The sequence below is a fragment of the Lepisma saccharinum genome, unplaced genomic scaffold (genome assembly GCF_977018435.1).
Source record: "Lepisma saccharinum unplaced genomic scaffold, izLepSacc3.1 HAP1_SCAFFOLD_843, whole genome shotgun sequence".
Taxonomy (NCBI): Eukaryota; Metazoa; Arthropoda; class Insecta; order Zygentoma; family Lepismatidae; genus Lepisma; species Lepisma saccharinum.
This window is the reverse complement of record NW_028143505.1, coordinates 1-19,104: the sequence shown is the minus strand read 5'-3', so window position 1 is coordinate 19,104 and position 19,104 is coordinate 1. Positions and strand designations below refer to the sequence as shown.

At 37.2% G+C, this 19,104-nt stretch overlaps 1 protein-coding gene across 1 annotated transcript in view; it reads left to right on the top strand.

Annotated features, from left to right (window-relative positions):
• The window catches only part of LOC145983346 (vacuolar protein sorting-associated protein 18 homolog), a gene marked incomplete at its 3' end in the record, with an annotated part of 76,599 nt that extends 58,296 nt beyond the window's left edge, over positions 1-18,303 (top strand). The window contains exons 12-15 of the mRNA XM_083116485.1: positions 4,548-4,718; positions 10,425-10,569; positions 14,353-14,531; positions 18,168-18,303. Of these exons, the coding sequence (XP_082972611.1) occupies positions 4,548-4,718; positions 10,425-10,569; positions 14,353-14,531; positions 18,168-18,303 (631 nt within the window). The remainder of the gene's footprint in view (positions 1-4,547; positions 4,719-10,424; positions 10,570-14,352; positions 14,532-18,167) is intronic.
• Positions 18,304-19,104: the final 801 nt, after the last annotated feature.

The window sequence follows — 19,104 nt, the reverse complement described above, 5'->3', positions numbered from 1 at the left end:
TAATGCTGAAAGGAAAACTTTTGTGAACTATGGGTCTTTCTTAATTTATCACTTTTACTGTGCTCCTTCCCCCTCCCCCTGCACTGTGGGGTTTGCGGAGGTGTTATTTACACCACTGGTACACACATTGAGCCCTGTGTGCATGGCAGTTGTCATCTTGGAAGATGGGAGTGTTGACGGTATCAACATGTTGGATAAATGGCAACACCTGGTCAATGAGAATGCCCAGATACACATACTAGTTCATGGTCACAGACACCTGAATGAGTGGGGTCAAGTCGTGGTATGAAAAACACCCCCTGCATACCAGTGACTGTGTTCTCGAGTCCATTGAAGACGTGCCGCTGTGAGCAGTGGCCTCTTGCATCGTACTTGACTCCCAAATGTTCATTGAATGCGCTGTTTGTTCAGAAAATGGTGGGGATTGACCTGCATTCACGGATAGCAGCAATTCCTGTCTGGTTTGAAACTGATTTCCACTAAGAAGGCATGGCACTCATCTCTGGTCCCTCTGGGTTAGGATCTGTTTGCGACCACAGTACTGATGCCATGTTTCGTGCCCACTTTTGTTACACCATTCTTTGTAGACATTGGACAGTCCACATTAATACACCAACGAATCGGACAACTTGATTCACTGTGTGCCCATGAGCATCCCCAAACACAATCACCCCATTTTTGCCAGTCTGTCACATTCTTGCTTTGACCCATCTTGGCGCACTATTTACTCACAACTGGCTGGCACACTCATGCGACCCACGTCACTGCCAGGGTCATACGTCTGCGGTGAGGGGTCATGTGACCACGTGGTACCCATGCAACACCATCTATATTGACATAAAGGGACGACTGTGCATTTGTAACCGGGTGACTAATTTTTTGTCCATGTTGCTTATTTGGAAATAACAAATTTTATGCTGTGATCTATTTAAGTTCATTTTCTTCAAAAAGTATTGCAATCGTCAGTTCTTTCACAAATGTCTATGGGTGGGTGAAAGATTTGGTGTTCCATGGATTGGTTGAATAGCATTTCTTAGCAGCATAAGCATAAGATTGCCATGAAGTCACTCAGAATTACCTGTAGAAAGGGAAATAATTTGATTACATCATGTGTGATACTGATGAGAACCCCTGGCATCATATTGTATGCTGTACTAATCACTCCACCATAGGCCTTCATCAATTTAATTTAATCATCACTCATCATTGTAATTAGCCGCAAGTGGCAGGAGAGTGACGCTACATAGCAAAAATACAGATTGAGTTAATTTGTATTTATTGTTTGTTTTTTTACATACTTTTGACCATTTTGTGCAATTTTTGAGAATGTTTATGCAGACAGCAGAATTTAGATTAATCCTACACAACAAAGAATTTTAAATGTATAAACTGGATTAATAAGAGTATTCATATAAATTCTAAATTTGGGGTGTAAAGGATAACTGCGTAGGCACCCTGATGTCAACCTCTTTTCCATTGCAATTTGCATGCTAACCAGGCTGTGGGGTGTGGACACTCAGCCAGTATAATTCTCTGTGTTTGTCCCTTGGTTATTCTACCTCACTATCTTAGGACGTAGATGAAATGATGAAATAAATGATAAAGTAAGAACCTAGGACCTGTGGCTTTATTGGTTGAGTGAGAGGCACATCCAGCTGCAAAAATGGGTTGCTAACAGCCCTAAACCTGACATCCCAACTTAACAATGTAGCCATTATTATAATACTAATTGTGTGCGTGGCTGTGCGGTCTAAGGCACCTTGCTTTGGACAACGGCTGCGAGACGGCATAGGTTCGATCCCAGGTTCAGTCTCCGGGAATTTTCGGCCTCTGTATAGGGCCGATGGCAACCCATCATCGTGAGGAAATTGGGGTGAGTAGCGTAATCCGGTCTCTAATATCTGCTATGATGGCTGGGGGTTCGACATTCTGACCCCATGTCACCCCATTACCGGTTGAAGAACTCCACACCTCTAGGTAGGATTGTGGAGGAAGATTGGCAGTCCGGAGATAGGCCAAGGCCCTTCAAAGGCTGTCGCGCCATGGATTATTATTATTGCGAAAATAATGCATGTAAGTTTGGTGCTGTCATCATTTTTGAGAAACTGGTTTTTGCCAAGTGTTAGCAGCTGGAGATGCCTCGCACCAAACCCCTGGCTTCACATTATTTTACAGCAAAGTGGGTTGATTTAAATCAGGTGATTTTTTTTAAAAAATCACTTTAAATAAATAATTTATAGAATGATGTACGTAAGGTTTATGAACACATCAGAATCACTTTTCGTGAAAGTACATTAATATTGTAATCATTTGATGGTGCTTATTAGGCTCTAAGAAAGGAAACAAAATATCTGTACTGATAGTGTGAAGCTCATATGAAAGGAAATGTAAACTGCAAAAACACTTATATTTTTCTTGATTTAAATTCAATAATTTTTATGGGCAAAAAATAGCAAACATTTTCTGTTGAATAATATACAAAATACTAATCATGTTAAACCGTAAATAGTGTCATTATCATTATATTCTGATTAAACTGATATTTTACAAACCTATCACAAAAAAAAAATCAGCTACAAAGACTATAAAATAATATTTTAAGTTACAATTATAAAGTGCATCCAGAATGTTTTTATTTTCACTGAAAGAAAAGTTACTGAAATTTATTGTAGCTTTATTAACACCTTCAACAAACATTTCCATACTATGTGCAGTATCAGAGACAGAAAAAAAAACATTTACATATAATTTTTATTTGCTTTAATCAAACTTTTCAAATATTTTACAGGGCCATTTGTTAGAAAAAGCTTTTCTATAAGAAACATATATCTTTATGTATGGTGCCCAAAACCATACAAGCAATTTTAAGCATGGTTTTTTAAAAAAATAGAAATCGATTTAAATAAAAAAAATCATCAAAAAATGATTTTTATCCACACTCCTTTACGGTAACTACTCTGTAGACAAACATGCTCGGCAGTCTACTCATGATGTAGCCATCCAATACCAGTTGATAACTGCACAAATGGAAGTAAAGGAAAAAAGAAAACTATATATATCGTTGTTCCATTCCTCTCAAAATAGTGGTTCAAAATATTTTAATGCAAGTTGACAAGTAAACAAAAGTAAATCGAATGGGACACTCAATTGTGAAACTTGAGCACAATAACTTCCAGTTTGGTCTAAATGTTACCGTGGGTGGGCAGTTGAAACGCATACTTGTGGCTTCTCTTCTATTTTTGTGTGTCAGATAAAGTGCATCACGTAAAAGTACTTAATGACGAGGAAAAGGTGACCTGACAAAGTAGCTGTTTTCCAGATCTATTGGATGAGCAACTAAGAAGTAATGCAGGATCATTCCAGAATAACACCTGTTTACTACCTGCCGTGCATGTGGCCATATTTATACATATTTAATTGAAAGTACTGGTGTCTACACAAGACTGGCACTTACAGCATATAAATCTTTGGATGGTTAGAATTATGTTTTAAATGAGGATTGGATTTTTTTTAAATCCTGACATTTGGGACAAAGAAAAAAATATGTTATTTCCAGACTAAATCAGGCAATTTTTAATACTGGATTATTAAAAATATCCTAACACTACAAGAATCTTTAATTCTACACACTATTTTCACCTGAAGTGACTGTTTTTGTATTTATGGAATGAAACTGCTAATTTTGATAAATTTCAGACACTATAAGTGACACACAAAACATCGAGAATAGCCATTTTTTAAACGCTACCATTTGGAATTTCTCAACTGTTTTGAGTTCCCAAAATGGGAAATAATTTACCGAAGTCAGAATGGCATTTTTTTTTCTCACGTACCAGTATAGACTTTTAAGGATTCCACACACCCGTAATGATTACTGCAGGCAGAGCCTACTGCTTTTTGTCAGCTTCCAATAATTTCAGCACCCTATATCTCGAGGAAATTAATGAAGGGGTATCTGTGAATGATTATTTAGCCCTGATCGCATTTTACATCATACCGCCACACCCCCTTTCCTTTCTTTCCTATGTGACCCTACAGTGTCAACTCTAGCTGCATGTTGTGGGCCTACTAACTGAAAGTTTTCATGCTAAAACTATGGCATCTGCGCGAACACACTTCCTTTCAGTGGGTAGACCCTATAGTTTATGTCTTTGGAATAAACCATTCACTGTGCGATGTGTAATTCAGTGTGAGAGGTTGTGTTTGTTTCTTATGGTTCGTTTTTTCAAGTGATGTGTCATTTGGAAGCCGGGCAACATGTCATGGTTCACTTCAATGTGAAATCTTATTGCTGCAGGCAGTGGCGTGCCCAGAGTTTTCGAAGGAGAGGGTTACGCATACTTTTTTTAAGTAGTCAGCCTTCATTTTGCCATCTTTTCCTGCCTTTGACGTTCTTTTTTTAATGCAAAACCAAAGAAGGGGTCATAACCCCCACTGACTGCAGGTACTCAAAAGTGGCAAGAAAGCTTTGGAAAATAAGTAGTTCAAATTTCAAGCTGGAAATTTGGTAATGTGTACAGCACTTGTTTTTTTTCTTCCTTCCTCAGAAATTGGAAAGCTTACGGTCTGATGATCAAACCCAGCACACAATGATAGTCATTTGGGTGATTGAGCTCTTTCTGAACCAGCTTGGTTCTCTAAGAGACTCTGGCAAGGAGAAGACGGAGGAGTATGCAGAGCTTCAGGCAGAGTTTGATCAGTTTTTGAAGAAGAATCAGGTAATTTGATGTAATTGTTTCATGTAACATTAATTGCACTTCATGTAGTGTCTTTTCCTTCTTCGTGGTGTGCACTAATGTTAAATTTTAGTACAAACAAAGCCAACCAGAATGTTATAAATGTCAAAAGTGGTTGGTGCAGCGAGTGCTGTTGTGTATGTAGGAGGTTGAAATGAACACCATTTTCTGTACTGCTCTAAAACGTTTACAAAGGTAGAACAAAATCCAGGTTTGATTGTGGCAAAAATGCATGACAATGTCAGCAAGACTTGCATCAAGTCTGAAGCAATACTGACTAGCCTTACCTGATGGTTGCACAATGGTGACAATATCGGGAACCCAGCATGATGCAATTTTCCTCATGTTGAGGTTGTTCTCATGGACGCATCGCAACCTCCTCAAGAAATGCACTTACTCATTATGCAACCATCAGATACGGCTAGGTATTGTTGCCACAGGCTTCATGCAAGTCTTGCTGATATTGTTGTGCATTTTTTCCACAGGCAACTTGGATTTTCATCAACAATAAATGTTCTACCTTTGCAAGCATGTTTTAGAGCAGTACAGAAAATGGTGTTCATTTCAACGTCGTACATACACCACAGCACTCGCTGTTTCGACAACTTTTGGCACTCCATACATCGACATGGGCCCAAACTGACATTGCTCACTGCCTGATAGTACATGCATGGTGTTATCACCTTTTCCTGACAGTGTTGCCACTACTTTATTTACAAACCATGTATAAAAAATACATTTGTGTTGCACAGCATAAAATTGATACCATTTGCTTTCAATGGAATCACTACAACCCAGAAATATCCGTGGCTGTACAAAACATCAATATGCATATGTCAGAGAATCTTCTTAGGTTTAATTATTTAATTTGGTAATATTTTAAAGAATTGCCTGTTTTTATTTTTGCATTCTGCCCATGGTAAATTATTGAAGAATGTTTTGCAGTATTTGTGAAATCTACGAAATCATACACAGAGTTTGAAGTTTTATAAATTAACACTTTTAGTTGTGTGCATGCACAGAATACTTGGCTTGGCTTGTGATTTCCTTTGGGGGGGGGGTTCTTTTAGCTATGCAAATTTGTATGTTACCAGTTAGTAAACTGTACTATTGCCTTCCAGTTCTAAGTACCTAGGAGTAACATTTAGACATAATTTAGAAACAGTATATTTATATTCTAGGGAAACTCGGATCCATACACAAAAAAGAGCTATTGAACTAGTAAAGTAACATAGAAAACTTGAGCAAATATCTATTGCTTCTTCAATGACTGCGTCCGGTGAGAAATGTGATTTACTTAAATCCAACACTTTTTTTTTTTTTTTTGGGCCATTGTGGTAGGCTTTCGTAGTTTATTTGACAATGGACAGAGTAACACCATTGCTCTGTCCATTATCAAATAAACTACGAAAGACTTTTTGTAAAACTTCTGCACCCAATGACAATAAGCAAGTAAACAATGAGCTATTTAAAAATAGAACTTGAGAAGTGAAGTAGAATGCAATTGTTTTAAAGGTTACTTAACTGTATTGCCGAATGATTTTTTAGTGGTGTTTGTTCCATAATTAAGAAATGGTATACCATATCCTTTCAATTCCAGTTTCTGTACCGGGTATAAAAACATCCCTAGCAGGGATTAAATGCTGGGGATATACATTTTTGTGTGGGGGGATCCCCAGCATCCCCCCCCCCCCCACGGTTAATTCGTGCACTGCTTCTAGGTTGAAACTCTAGTCGAGTCACAGCTGTCCCTATTTCAATTTATTATTTTTGACAATTCCATTTTTAGTGCTTTATTCAACTCCTGTTCCATTTTTATTTAGTGAACTCTATTTGGTGTATGTAGTTACTTAAATTAACTTTTATTATTGATATTTTTTTTATTTGTAATTAATTTTTCTAACCGTGATTGTTGAGTAATCCATTATCAGTCATAGGACTGTCATGTCATAAGGTGTTATCCTCTATTTCGCAAAGTTTGCTTGGCTTCTTTAGCATAAGCAGATCCAGAATTATTTTCTGGGTGGGTCACTGAATAAGCACAAGTCCAGAATAAGTATATTACAGGGTTAACAAAGTAAATATAATGTGTAGATTTTCCACCTACTACAGGCTGCGGCAGGAATATTGAGACAATTTAAAAATCACGACACCAGAATTTCCCGATAGAGATCGTGCAAATTCATGTGTCATCGACTCATCGTGTGCAGCAGTGCATATCCTTTGTAGCCATGGAGTTTTGGTCGAGTAAGCATCGTGGGTTCGTACTGGAATGTTGCTTTAAGAATAACGATTCTGTCAGTATAACACAACGTAGATTCAGGCACCAGTTCAACATTTTGAGAAATAGGAAAGTGCTGACACAGATAATTCTGAATTGGGTAAGAAACTTCAGATTGACTACATCAGCACAAGGAAGAAGAGCCCAGGATGTCCACGAACCGTGGGAACTCCGGAGGCTATGGGGTGGGTCAGGAAGACATAGGCATCACATGAAATGCTTTTGTATGTACTTTCCAGTCATGTAAGCATTTTTATTTTTATTCTGAGGTGTAATATAGATTTTGCAAATTAAAATCGTCTCAATTATTTCTGCTGCACCCTATAAATGCAGAGCGTACTATATAGTAAGTTTTTTGTAAAAAAAAAGTTAATCAAACTATTATTTTAGACCCACTTTGCATTCAAGATAAGCTAATCAAGACTGCCTGAAACCACTGTGCCATGTGCCTCCACTGGAAATCGAACCTGAGACCTCTTGATTACAGGGTAACAGCATTAGCAGTTTTTCAAAAGTAGAAGCAGTTCTACAGTACATGAATTATCAATGTTTGGGTCATAACAATATCATTACTTTCCATAACATTTACCTTTTGGGAGGGACATGTGACCCCATGTCTCCTGCTAAATTTTCCAATGTCTTTTGGGATAGATTTTAAAACAGAAGCACTTACATGTTGGAGACATGATGTTAAAGTAATTGTAATACATGTAAGAGATGAAGGTTAAAGGTGTTAGTGCCTAGTCACACTCTTGTAAAATCTATCCTTGAAGAAGCTAAGTAAATTGGCACAATTTGCAGTGTGTCCAAAATTTTCACACAACCGTGATTTTCAACGTGTGTACAAAAAGCAATCGAGACATGGAACTTATACTGGAAAATAACTTTGTCTATGTGGATATTTTTGAAACATTAAACAATAAAATCAAGCTCTACATGAATGTTTAGTATACAAAAGAAGTTACTGAGGTGTAAAATTGTTTTTGTGCAAAGTAAAAGTTCACTGTGCATATAGCACCGTGCCATGATAGCACATTTAGGGGATGGGGGTAGGGCTCCACACATTCTCGATCTTGGCCATTTTGAAGGTGATGTGATCAACACCACACATATATACAGGGGTTGGGCAAAATAATATGAACACCACCTTAATGGTGTGGAACCACCTTTTGCTTTGAGAACAGCCTCAATCCTGTTGGGAATGGATGCATACAAATCCTGGTAGTCAGTGGGATGCTATACCATTCCTCAACAAGAAACTGCTCCAATTCCCTGAGATTGGCTGGCGGAGGGAAACTGGCCCATGCTCAGGTTTCCAATACTGACCACAATGGCTCGTTAATATATATTCAAATCAGGCGATTGTGCAGGCCAGGGAAGATGTGTAAGTGCGTCATCGTGCTCATCAAACCAATCTTGGGCAGTGCCAGCGGTATGAATGAGGGTATTATCATCCTGGAAGATGGTATCCCCTGCTGGAAACAATGCCTGCACCATTGGATGGGCATGGTCACCAAAAATGCCTTCATACACCTTGGCAGTTACCCTTCCTTTCAGTGTGACAATAGGACTCAGTGAATGCCATGAAAAGATCGCCCACACCATTACACTACCGCCATCATGCTTCACTGTTCACACCAGGCAGTCTGGATTGTATGCTTCGGCCGGTGTTCGCCATACGTAAACATGTCCACTGGTGGGGAACAGTGTGAAAGTTGATTCGTCAGACCACTTGACATGTTTCCATTGGTCGGTAGTCCAGGTTTTGTGCTCCTGACACCAATAGCGTCTCCGTTTTGCATTGTCCTGTGTTACAAGAGGTTTGGCAATAGTGGCTCTGCCATGGATATTCTGTTCATGCAGTTCTCGGCCTACTGTTTTCGTTGACACTGCATTCTTGACATGCATATTCAGCTCAGCAGTACTTTGATTGCAGTGGTCTTCCTGAGAGCCAACATTCCTCCTTAATTCCCTCTGTCTCTTGTCAATTTTGTCTTTCTGACACTATTCTGTTTCGCAGACGTCGTTTTCCCCTGCACTTTGTATGCTGTCATGACTAAGGAACGGAACTTTAGGTAAATAAATGTTTTTTTCTGCGATAAGATAGAGACCCTCGTTTTTGCCAAAATTGTGATCATAGCCTTATATGTCAACACAGCAAATTTTATTTTACATAAAAACACATATTTTGCAGTTTTCCGTATGTAAATACATATTTTGCAAATTTTCATTTTAAATACATAAAATCGCTCATTGACTTCAGCTTCCTCGAAGGAAAAATGTTTATTCTCCGCACCTCTTTCATATCGAGTGTGTTAGGTTTGTTTTGTCTTTGAACACACTCGCTGGCAGACATCTGGCGCCTGGCCTACGATCCTATTGGGGGAAAAAATTACCCCCACTGGATCTAACGCACAAGTGCTAATGTCTAAATGTACAGATTTTTTTGGGAAAAACCAAGGTTTTCAAACTTTGTGTCAAATTGCACATGTTTTGGAAGGTGAGGAAGAGGAAGCTTTGGAAAACTTCAGCACTTAGTGACATTTCGTGCTTCAAATATGCAAGAATTCTTTCTTGCGAAAGATCTTGGAACGATCTTTCACACAATATAAGATGCTTTTTAGAGATAACCGTCACAGATTTACAATGGAGAATTTGGAACTGCAACTTTTCTGAAAAAATAGCTCACTAAGAGGTAAGCATTTAGAAACTGATTTCAGGTATTAAAATGTATGTAATATTTTGTTTTTGTTACCAAATGTTTTTTATTTTTGTCACATATTTTCCTGTTTTTATCACATATTTTCAACATTTATGACACATAAAAAAAATATTTCTGAGTTTTTTGGCACATAAAGTTCCGTTCCCTAGTCAGTAGCTCGCGATACCCCTACTAACTTCGTGACCGTTGTTACAGATGCACCAACTAATCGGGCACCACCAATTTGCCCTTGTTGGAAGTCTCTAAGGTCAGACATAATTGTAGTGCAACACAACACAAAGTCGTTCACAGGCTTACTGGTGGCTCATACCTCTAGCAGAGGGATCATAGGACATGGAGAAAACAAAAGACACGTTCCGTGTGTGCCAATGCAGTCAGCACACAACTCCGAAAATGGGGCTCATCTAATCGGGTTTGCATATTATTTTGTCCAACCCCTGTATGTATATAAAAGTAACTTACCTGTTTTTTTGTACAGTAGATTCATGTCTCTATCGCTTTTTGTACAAAAATTACATGCTTTCAAAGTCTCAGTTATGTGACTTTTTGGACACCCTGTAGAATAAAAACCTTACAATAGTGACAAGCTTCATTTAAAACAAATTTGTGCTAAGTAGTATCTTTTTTTATGCATGCATAACAAGATGCTTAGGTTATATTGATTATATTTTTAATTGTATTGCAGGAACGTGTTAAAAATAACAAGAGTACTGTTTACAGTTTGATGTCTAGTCACGGAGATAAGGAGAATATTATCCGTTTCACACAAATGAACAAAGACTATGAAAGGGTTATACAACATTACATGCAGAAAAACAACCACTCTGAAGGTATTATCTTTGTAAAATGCAAGGTGTTAGTTGTATTGCAGGTTAAACTGAAAACATAAATTAGTATTAACTCAAGAGTCGCTGCTGATATTGAAGAGTTGCCAAGTTCAAGCTATACACTAGCAGGAACTGGACCTACAGTTTAAAGTGGGATCTGAACGTGCCTCCACTGAGAATCAGGCCTTCCTAGATGGCATAGTGATAATACTGTCACGCTTAATGATCCCTGTTGGAGGCACATTGTAGTGATTTGGATCTTACTTTAAACTGAGATTGTGCATGAAATATTTTTAACAGACATCTTTCTTTCAACGTCTGCTGTGTAATGTGAACACAAGAAAATAAGTAGAATATAATATAAAGCATTCTATCAATCAGAATTTATTTTCGTTCTTAATGTCTAAAATTTACAATAAACTTCACCTCTTGACATTATCTTCAATGAATGTAGTAGGTGGTGACTTATATTGCAATATCATTGGTTCTCATTGTTCAGAAAGTATTCAGTTTTGGATGGGATGTTTGAACGTAAGGTTTTTCATTATTTGCAATAGTGCTTTTTATTCACTTTCAGTGACTTTTTGCCTACTTATTTGCACAGTAATAAGAAATTCGATTTACAGTGTTGAAAAGTAAGACTAAAAAATATAAATACCATTATGTGTCATCTTACAGTAAACAAAAGATCCATAATTTTCATTAACTGAATAACATCTTTTATGCTTTACTTTCTTAAATGTCTGTATAATCACCATATTCACGTAAAGAATATAAAATCAAATCATACTTCTATCTTGTTTTGGTCCTAAACATTCGATGTTTTAGTCATCTTTCCAGAACTCCCCTTGAGAGTTTATTCTAGGTAATTAAAACATTAAAAATCCCCAAAAGATAGGTCAAGGAAGGTTAAATGTGTATTGGCAGTGCACTGAAGAATACTCTGTTGGGAGTAATTCTACAGGTGGCCATACGACATTATCTGAATATCAAATAACCATCGTTTAGAGTATTTTAAATATTTTAATTGCCCGAAATAAGATGAAGAAGGTGCTGAACCATGAGGTTCATGACCATAATGCATGTAAGTGCATTTTGGCTTAATGTTTGATTTATTTCTGGGTTAGCAATAGCAGAGTTATGGTGTATGCCTTTTCCGCATTTTGGAAAAAGTGGACCTAGTAATTATAAAGTGTAAAAGTGTTAAAAATATAAGTGTGGAGCAAGAATAATCATAAATATAATATTGAAATCATACAAACACACATGTGTATACATACTAACTAACTAACTAACTCCCTAGCCTTCTTAAACCCGAAGGTTCATGGCTGCAGCAACACAGGCCTTCCATCTTTCCCTATCTTGAGCAAGTTCTATATACTCTTTTCCATCCCTACCGATTTCCCTTAGGTCCATCTCAACGTTGTCCCTCCATCTTCGTCTTGGCCTTCCTACAGGTCTCTTACCATCAGGTTTCCCAACAAGAATCCTGTAAACTCCTCTTTCCTCTCCCATTCGTGCCACATGGCCTGCCCACCTAAGTCTTCTTGATTTAATTATTCTAATAATATCTGGACATGAATACAAATTATGTAGTTCTAAATTATGTAACCTTCTCCACTCACCTGTCTCCTCATCCCTTTTAGGTCCAAAGATTTTCCTAAGGATCTTATTTTCAAATACTCTCAATTTATGTTCCTCTTTCAATGTAAGGGACCAAGTTTCACATCCATATAATACTACAGGCAAAATTACTGTTTTGTATATTTTAACTTTTAGTTTCTTAGATATTAAACGAGAAGACAAAAGTTTATGAAGAGAGAAGTGACATGCATTTCCTGAATTAAGCCTACTTTTTATTTCCTCTTTAATATAATTTTCATTTGTTAATATTACTCCTAAGTATTTGAATTTGGAAACTGGTTCAAACGAGTTGTTATCAATAATTAGATTTTGATTATTACCTAACACTTGGTTTCGGCCTGTAAGCATATATTTAGTTTGTATACATACTATCAAATTTAAATTCATTCATATACAAAAGAACAAAAATAGGCATAATTAATATTATGAGCACAAATTTGAACCTCCACACACATATACACCATAGAAAATTAATAAACAAAATGCAAATGAAGAAAAATATACATATTCACCAGGGAAGGCCATGATTTTTAAAGTAATGTAAGCACATGCTTAGTTAATAATAATAATAAGTCGTTTTCCAGTCTTATCTGAAAGTTCTTAAATCACTAGGCTGTAGAATGCCTCTCCATCATCTTTGTTGTTCCTGGATATTTCTACAGCAGTAATTTATACCCACTGGCCCCCCTGCCCAAGAATTTTTTTCAAAAGGCACAAATTTTGGTCATTTTAGCTCTAAATTTACCCTTGCACTTCAAACTTACACCCCACAGGTGGAAAATTCTGGATCAACCCTTGTTCTACAGTAAGTGTGAAAGTTTTCAGGCTATTTTTCCATACTGTTCTGGATCTAAATGAAAATACTTTTTTTTTTTAGTTTTTAACCTGGTAATCCGAGGATTGGTCTACCATTAGAAATTTACTCTCTCCTCTTCAAAACTTCTTGAGCTCAGGCCCTGGATGAAGACAGTTTTTAACACACACACACACACACACACACACACCCTCTTCTCCACTCCCTCCTTTGCACCACTAGCTGTCATGCTTCACTCATTTAAAAATAGGAATGTCTTCTGTGAATGCATTCCCTCAGTTCAATTGAACTCCAGTAATTCAATCACCTGTTAAGTATGATGTTTATCCACATAATTTGGCATAAATTTCACAGATAATACAAACTAAGTTTACTAGTATTATGTGCAAACATTTCATCACATGAAGCACGAAAGAAACTATGAGGCTGGAGTGACCAACAGGGATGCATTTCCTTTGCCGAAGAGCTACGAACATGAAGCATTCCAAAAAGTTATGAAACATGCCGTGCATTATATAACGACAGACTTTTTCCTCCTACTGGCTAGCATGAACAAGCAGGACTCTTGTTTTGCGGCTTTCTCAGTAAAAACCTCGAGGTTCTTAAATGCACTACATAAAACTAGTATTAATAACACTAAAAATTAATTGACCACATAATTGATTAATAAATTAGTGTGTGTGTGTTCTAATTATAATAGAATGACTCATTCCCTGCACAGAAGATGCACCTATGATACACCATACTTTAAATACACATGGTTGATTGGTTGATTTGTTGTTTTAAGTCCACTTTATGCACAGTAAGGCTAATTGGGACTGGACCTACAGTTTAAAGTGGGATCCGAACCACTTGTGCCTCCACCGGGTATCAAACCTGGGACCCCTTGATTACAAGGCGACGACGCTACCACTGCGCCATCGGGGAGGCCCTACTTTAAATACACATTTACATATACAGTGGAACCCCGACTTTATGTTCCTCGATTTTACATTTGCCCACATTTGAACTTTTTCAGCTTGGTTCCCTGAAAAAAGTAAAATCGAGGTTGCACTGTACCATGTATACGCACATTCAAAGAAACCTGGGATGTGAAACAATATTTTTTTCTTATTTTTCAGTACTGGTAAGAAATTTCCAAAAAGTAATTAGTCTCTTATTCTTCCCACAACAATGTATTGGAACTTAATTAAACTCTTTAACAGATGCTGCCCCATAGTACAAGTAAGGTATGCAGATTTTTCGTATTGAGGGAGCTAAGCACTGTTGCACTGTTCAACACTCATTAATGTATCAGATTATTTTATTCTGTACCTTATATTTTACAGCGCTTAAAGTCCTGAAACATCAGAACAACAAGGAGTTGTTCTACCAATTTGCTCCAACGTTGATGCAGACCATCCCTCGGCAGACGGTGGAGGTCTTGATTAAGCAAGGGAGAAACCTCGTGCCTTCAAAACTCATACCAGCTCTAGTGATGTGTGATCATGGTGAGAATGAAGCTCAGGTTAGTAGTGTCTATTGCATTTTTATAATCAGTGCATGAACACTAGAATTTTATGACACTTTCTTAAGTATTGGCAGTTAATGAATATAAGCCAGAGAATTTTATATATTTATTTGGTACTTTTAGCATGAGACGGTTTCATTGAGGTAAAATGTAACTTTTAAGCACTTAGGAAAGTTACTTGTTACAAGTAACTCAGATACTGTTGTTTTGGAAAGCAATTGTAAGTTATTTTTTACGGTTACTGCTTTTTCCACCTGCTCAAGCAGTTCAGCATCGTATAAAGTAGGTAGTTGGAGGAAACTAGGAGCTAAAGGCAGCCAGGGGCATGGTGCAGATCACATCATCCCCATCTTCGACCGTGATCAAGAGGCCCCTATACATACGCCTTCATGCTACAACCCAGAAGTGTCCGTGACTGTACAACCCACTGGGGATCAATTTACTTTACTTTACTTTTACTGTATTCTAGATGAATTATAACATGTTGAACATATTACATGCATAAATCAAAAACAAATTGTTATTTTTTTCACTGATGTGATGATGTAAAATTATCATTAATTTTAATTGGATTATAATAAACCTCTCATATTTAAGCATGCAAACATATATATAATTAATGTCACTTTTCCTTAAATTGTAATGAATCACATGTTTAAGCATGTAATTATAGGGATAAGAATATTTAAAGTAAACCCTTTAAGAATATTCAAAGTAAACCCTTATACTTGAAACTTGCAAAGGGTATGTTACAAAAATAATGTAACACAATGTATGTACAGTAAACCTTGATTTTCTGTTTTTTAGGGGACCAAGGTGAAAGAACTTAAAATGCAGGAAAACGTAAAATCTAGGAAAATTTTATAGTATTTTGCTCTATTGGGACCATGAAAATTGAATGTATAATACAGGAAAATGAAAAACGGGGGAACATAATATTGGGGTTCCACTGTATATACTTGATAATGAACATTCTTTTAAGCAAATCCTCATTTTGTTCATCTGTTGAATTGTACAGAGATCTAATTTTAAGAGTAAGTGATACTTTCGTTACCTGAAAAAAGTAAGTAAGATACAGTTCAGAGAGGTAATTAAGAGTAACTGTTAAGTTTATTAATTACCTGCAAAAGTAATTGAGCTACTCATTTCCAACAAATAATTTGGTATTTGCAGAAATAATAATTGAACTGGAAGTTAACTCATTCATGCATCACCTTGATGCAAGGACATATTTAAGGGGGTACAGAGGGTCCGGGCCCCCCCTTACCCGAAAGATTTATCAAGTACCAAAATTAAATAATGAAAAATATATTCGTTTAGCCGTTGTTGTATAATTTTCTCTGAACGTATTGGAAGACAAGGATTACAGAGGTTGTTCGCTTTATATCCGACCATTGTCGATTCGGTGCTGCCACCTGGCGTATCATGCTGGAACTATGGGTCTGCTGGTGGGAGCAGTGTTGTGTCTGACCTTGTAGGTGCGTGAGTGTTGGTAGTGAATGTTATCAAATGGCACCGAAAATCAACCGGTATTGGGAAGGTTACGTAATGACCATTTTCCATGCTAAGTTTTCATATGTACACATTGTGAAACAGTGTCGGGAGGATGGGTTAGCACTCGGGGTGACTACTGCGAAAGCTATTGTGGCCCGTTACACACAACAGGCTCTCCTTGCGAAACATTCACCCACGAAAACCACCAGGAGAAGGGCTGCAAGCAAAGTATCACTCGTAGTGCTAAGGGGGGTCCGTCGATTGGCGTGCCAAGAAAATCACCCGACTCAACGTGATATGGCCCACAGATTTCACCTTGCACCGTCAACTGTGAACAAAAAAATTCGCAAGCGCCTCAGGTTGAAGTGTGTGCGGAAGGCCCTTGTACACCACATTCTACCGCATCACATTGCCGAACGTAAGACGAACTGCAGGAAACTGTATGAAAAGTACCTGGCAGGTTCCAAATGGAACAAAGTTGTCACAATGGATGAATCATATGTCCATCTCACTGCTGGTGGTCACATTCGGGCGATCACATACCGTGACATTGACGGCAAGGGGCGCAGCAAATTTGTTCATCAGTGCAGGGAAAGTTTCCCTCGTGGCTTTATGGTTGTGATATACGGATATGAGGGTAAGTTGATGATACGCAAGGTGGACAAAAACATGAAGGTGAATGCCAGATACTTCCAAGACTCCATTCTGACACCTATCTATCGGAGAGACATCCCACAATTGTATGAAATGGACGCGATCCAGGTGATGATCCATATGGACAAGTCTTTGAGTCATACCGCCAGAACATCACTACGTTTTTATCAGGAAATGGCAGAGGAATTAGGAATTCGTGTCATTCCGTTTGAAGACATTCCTGTGAAAAGCCCAGATGCCAGTCCAATGGATTTTTGTGCATTTGGACTGTTGAAACGACGTCTTCAACATTGCCGCCTGCGCACCCTGGATGGTCTATGCAATGCTTGCAGGGAGGAGTGGGACAGAATTCCCATGCCTGTCCTGCACCGGAGCTTGCTGCAATGGAAACTGCGATGCTGGGCGATAGTCCACAATGCTGGGGGTCCAATAGAACATGATCGGTGGTGGCTGCGCGGTATCTCTTAAGGTGAGTACCCATCAAAAATGGTCGGATATAAAGCGAACAACCTTCTGTATATTGGGATCATAGGGCTTTGAGGGACACGAAGGACATATTTCCGTTCCCCCCCACCCCACACACACACACCCGAAAGACTTATTAAGTATGAAAATTAAATAATGAAAATATACTCGATTACCATTTGTTGTATAATTTCCTCTGAACTTATTGGAAGACAAGGATTATATTGGGATCATACGGCTTTGAGGGACAGGAAGGGCATATTTAGGAGGAGTCCAGGGGTCCGGACCCCTCGAAAGACTTACCAAGTACTAAAATTAAGTAATGGAAAAATTAGCATTTGTTGCATAATCGATGGTTATTAATTTCCTCTGAACTCTTTTTAATCAGAAATTTACTTTTCTCCAACTACATGTGACATCATTTTTGTTATTTGATAAATATTCAATTATTCATGTATTTGATATTCATTTCATTGCCAGAGTACTTGTTTTTATGTAAATTATTCCTATCTTAACTAAAGGTAAGCTACATAATGAATATGCACTGTTATATCACTATTTTTATAGCTACAGTATTTTACCTAATCGTGTGATAATAATCTAAATAAATTTATGTATTGTAATTAGTATTAAATTGATTCAATATAATTATTTTAATTTAAACATTTTTACTATTATTATAATTATTTTTATTCGTGAGACACTTGGTTCGGGCCCCCTCCCCCGAAACATATTTCTAGATACGTGCCTGCCTTGATGGTATTATCACATACCTAGATGTGTCCAATGCAACTTCATGGTTAATGTGATTAGAATATGTAGTATTTTTTTAACCAAAAAAAGGCATAAAGATAATGATGAACACACAATTGCATGAAAATATTTTATTGAAGAGCCACAAAATATATTAAATAAATTAAGTAATTGTTTGCAAACATTTAGAATACACTTTCAATTGCATCAGTCAGTGTTTATGCAATTCATCACTCTTTTTATTATTATAAATATATATATTTACAGAGCAATGAGGCAATACAGTATTTGGAATTCTGTGTGAATAATTTGGGTTGCAAGGAGAGAGCCATTCATAACTACTTACTTTCCTTGTATGCAAGATTGAAACCTGAGAAGTTGATGCAATACCTGGCAGCTCAGGGTAAGTGCCTTTTTTTGTGTGTGCTATATAAGGCATCACTGTAGCTGAAAAATTCATGGCTCTGTTAGAAGTAGCACAGAATTTTCACAACTCTTTGAAGTGCTTTTATCTTTTATTAACTTAATTGGAACAAAATGCAAATATACAATTACAATGTTCTGTATTATCTGATTGTGAATAACAAGAAACATTTTTGAAACTTAAGAAACCTCTTTGGTTGTAATCTATCTGTCTATCGGGTGTTTCATAAATACTTGAGGGGTTACAAAAATGTATTGCAAGTAAACTATTGTACTTACGTTAACGAAATCAGCCCAGAATGATCGAGGAAAGCAGCCAGTTTGTGCGTGTATGTTTTGTAAACCGGGCAACCAGTGTCTATCAGACACTGTTGCTTATATTTTTTGTCACATACTCCAAACGATACTTCCTGCGAACATGATATTTTTTGACTTTGTTTGTTCCTCTCTTCTTTCTCATTTCACAATATTTGATTTTGTTTGATAAAGAAGATCAGACGTAAAAAAATATTTTCCATTTCACTTACATAAACGGGCAAGCAAGGTACAATTGATATGCAAAGAAGTGTACTTGAATATGTATTAACAAATGTTTAATTAAAAATAAAGTATTTAATAAGACATCACATAAAAATATTATTAATACTAAAATAGAAAAAATGCAAAATGTATGAGCAATTAAAACAATTTCCTCACGCTACCTTCCGGCCTAACATGTTTCATATACTACTGCTTGCCCGGACACGTTACAAAAATAGCTTGCCCAGATAAGGGTTAAGCT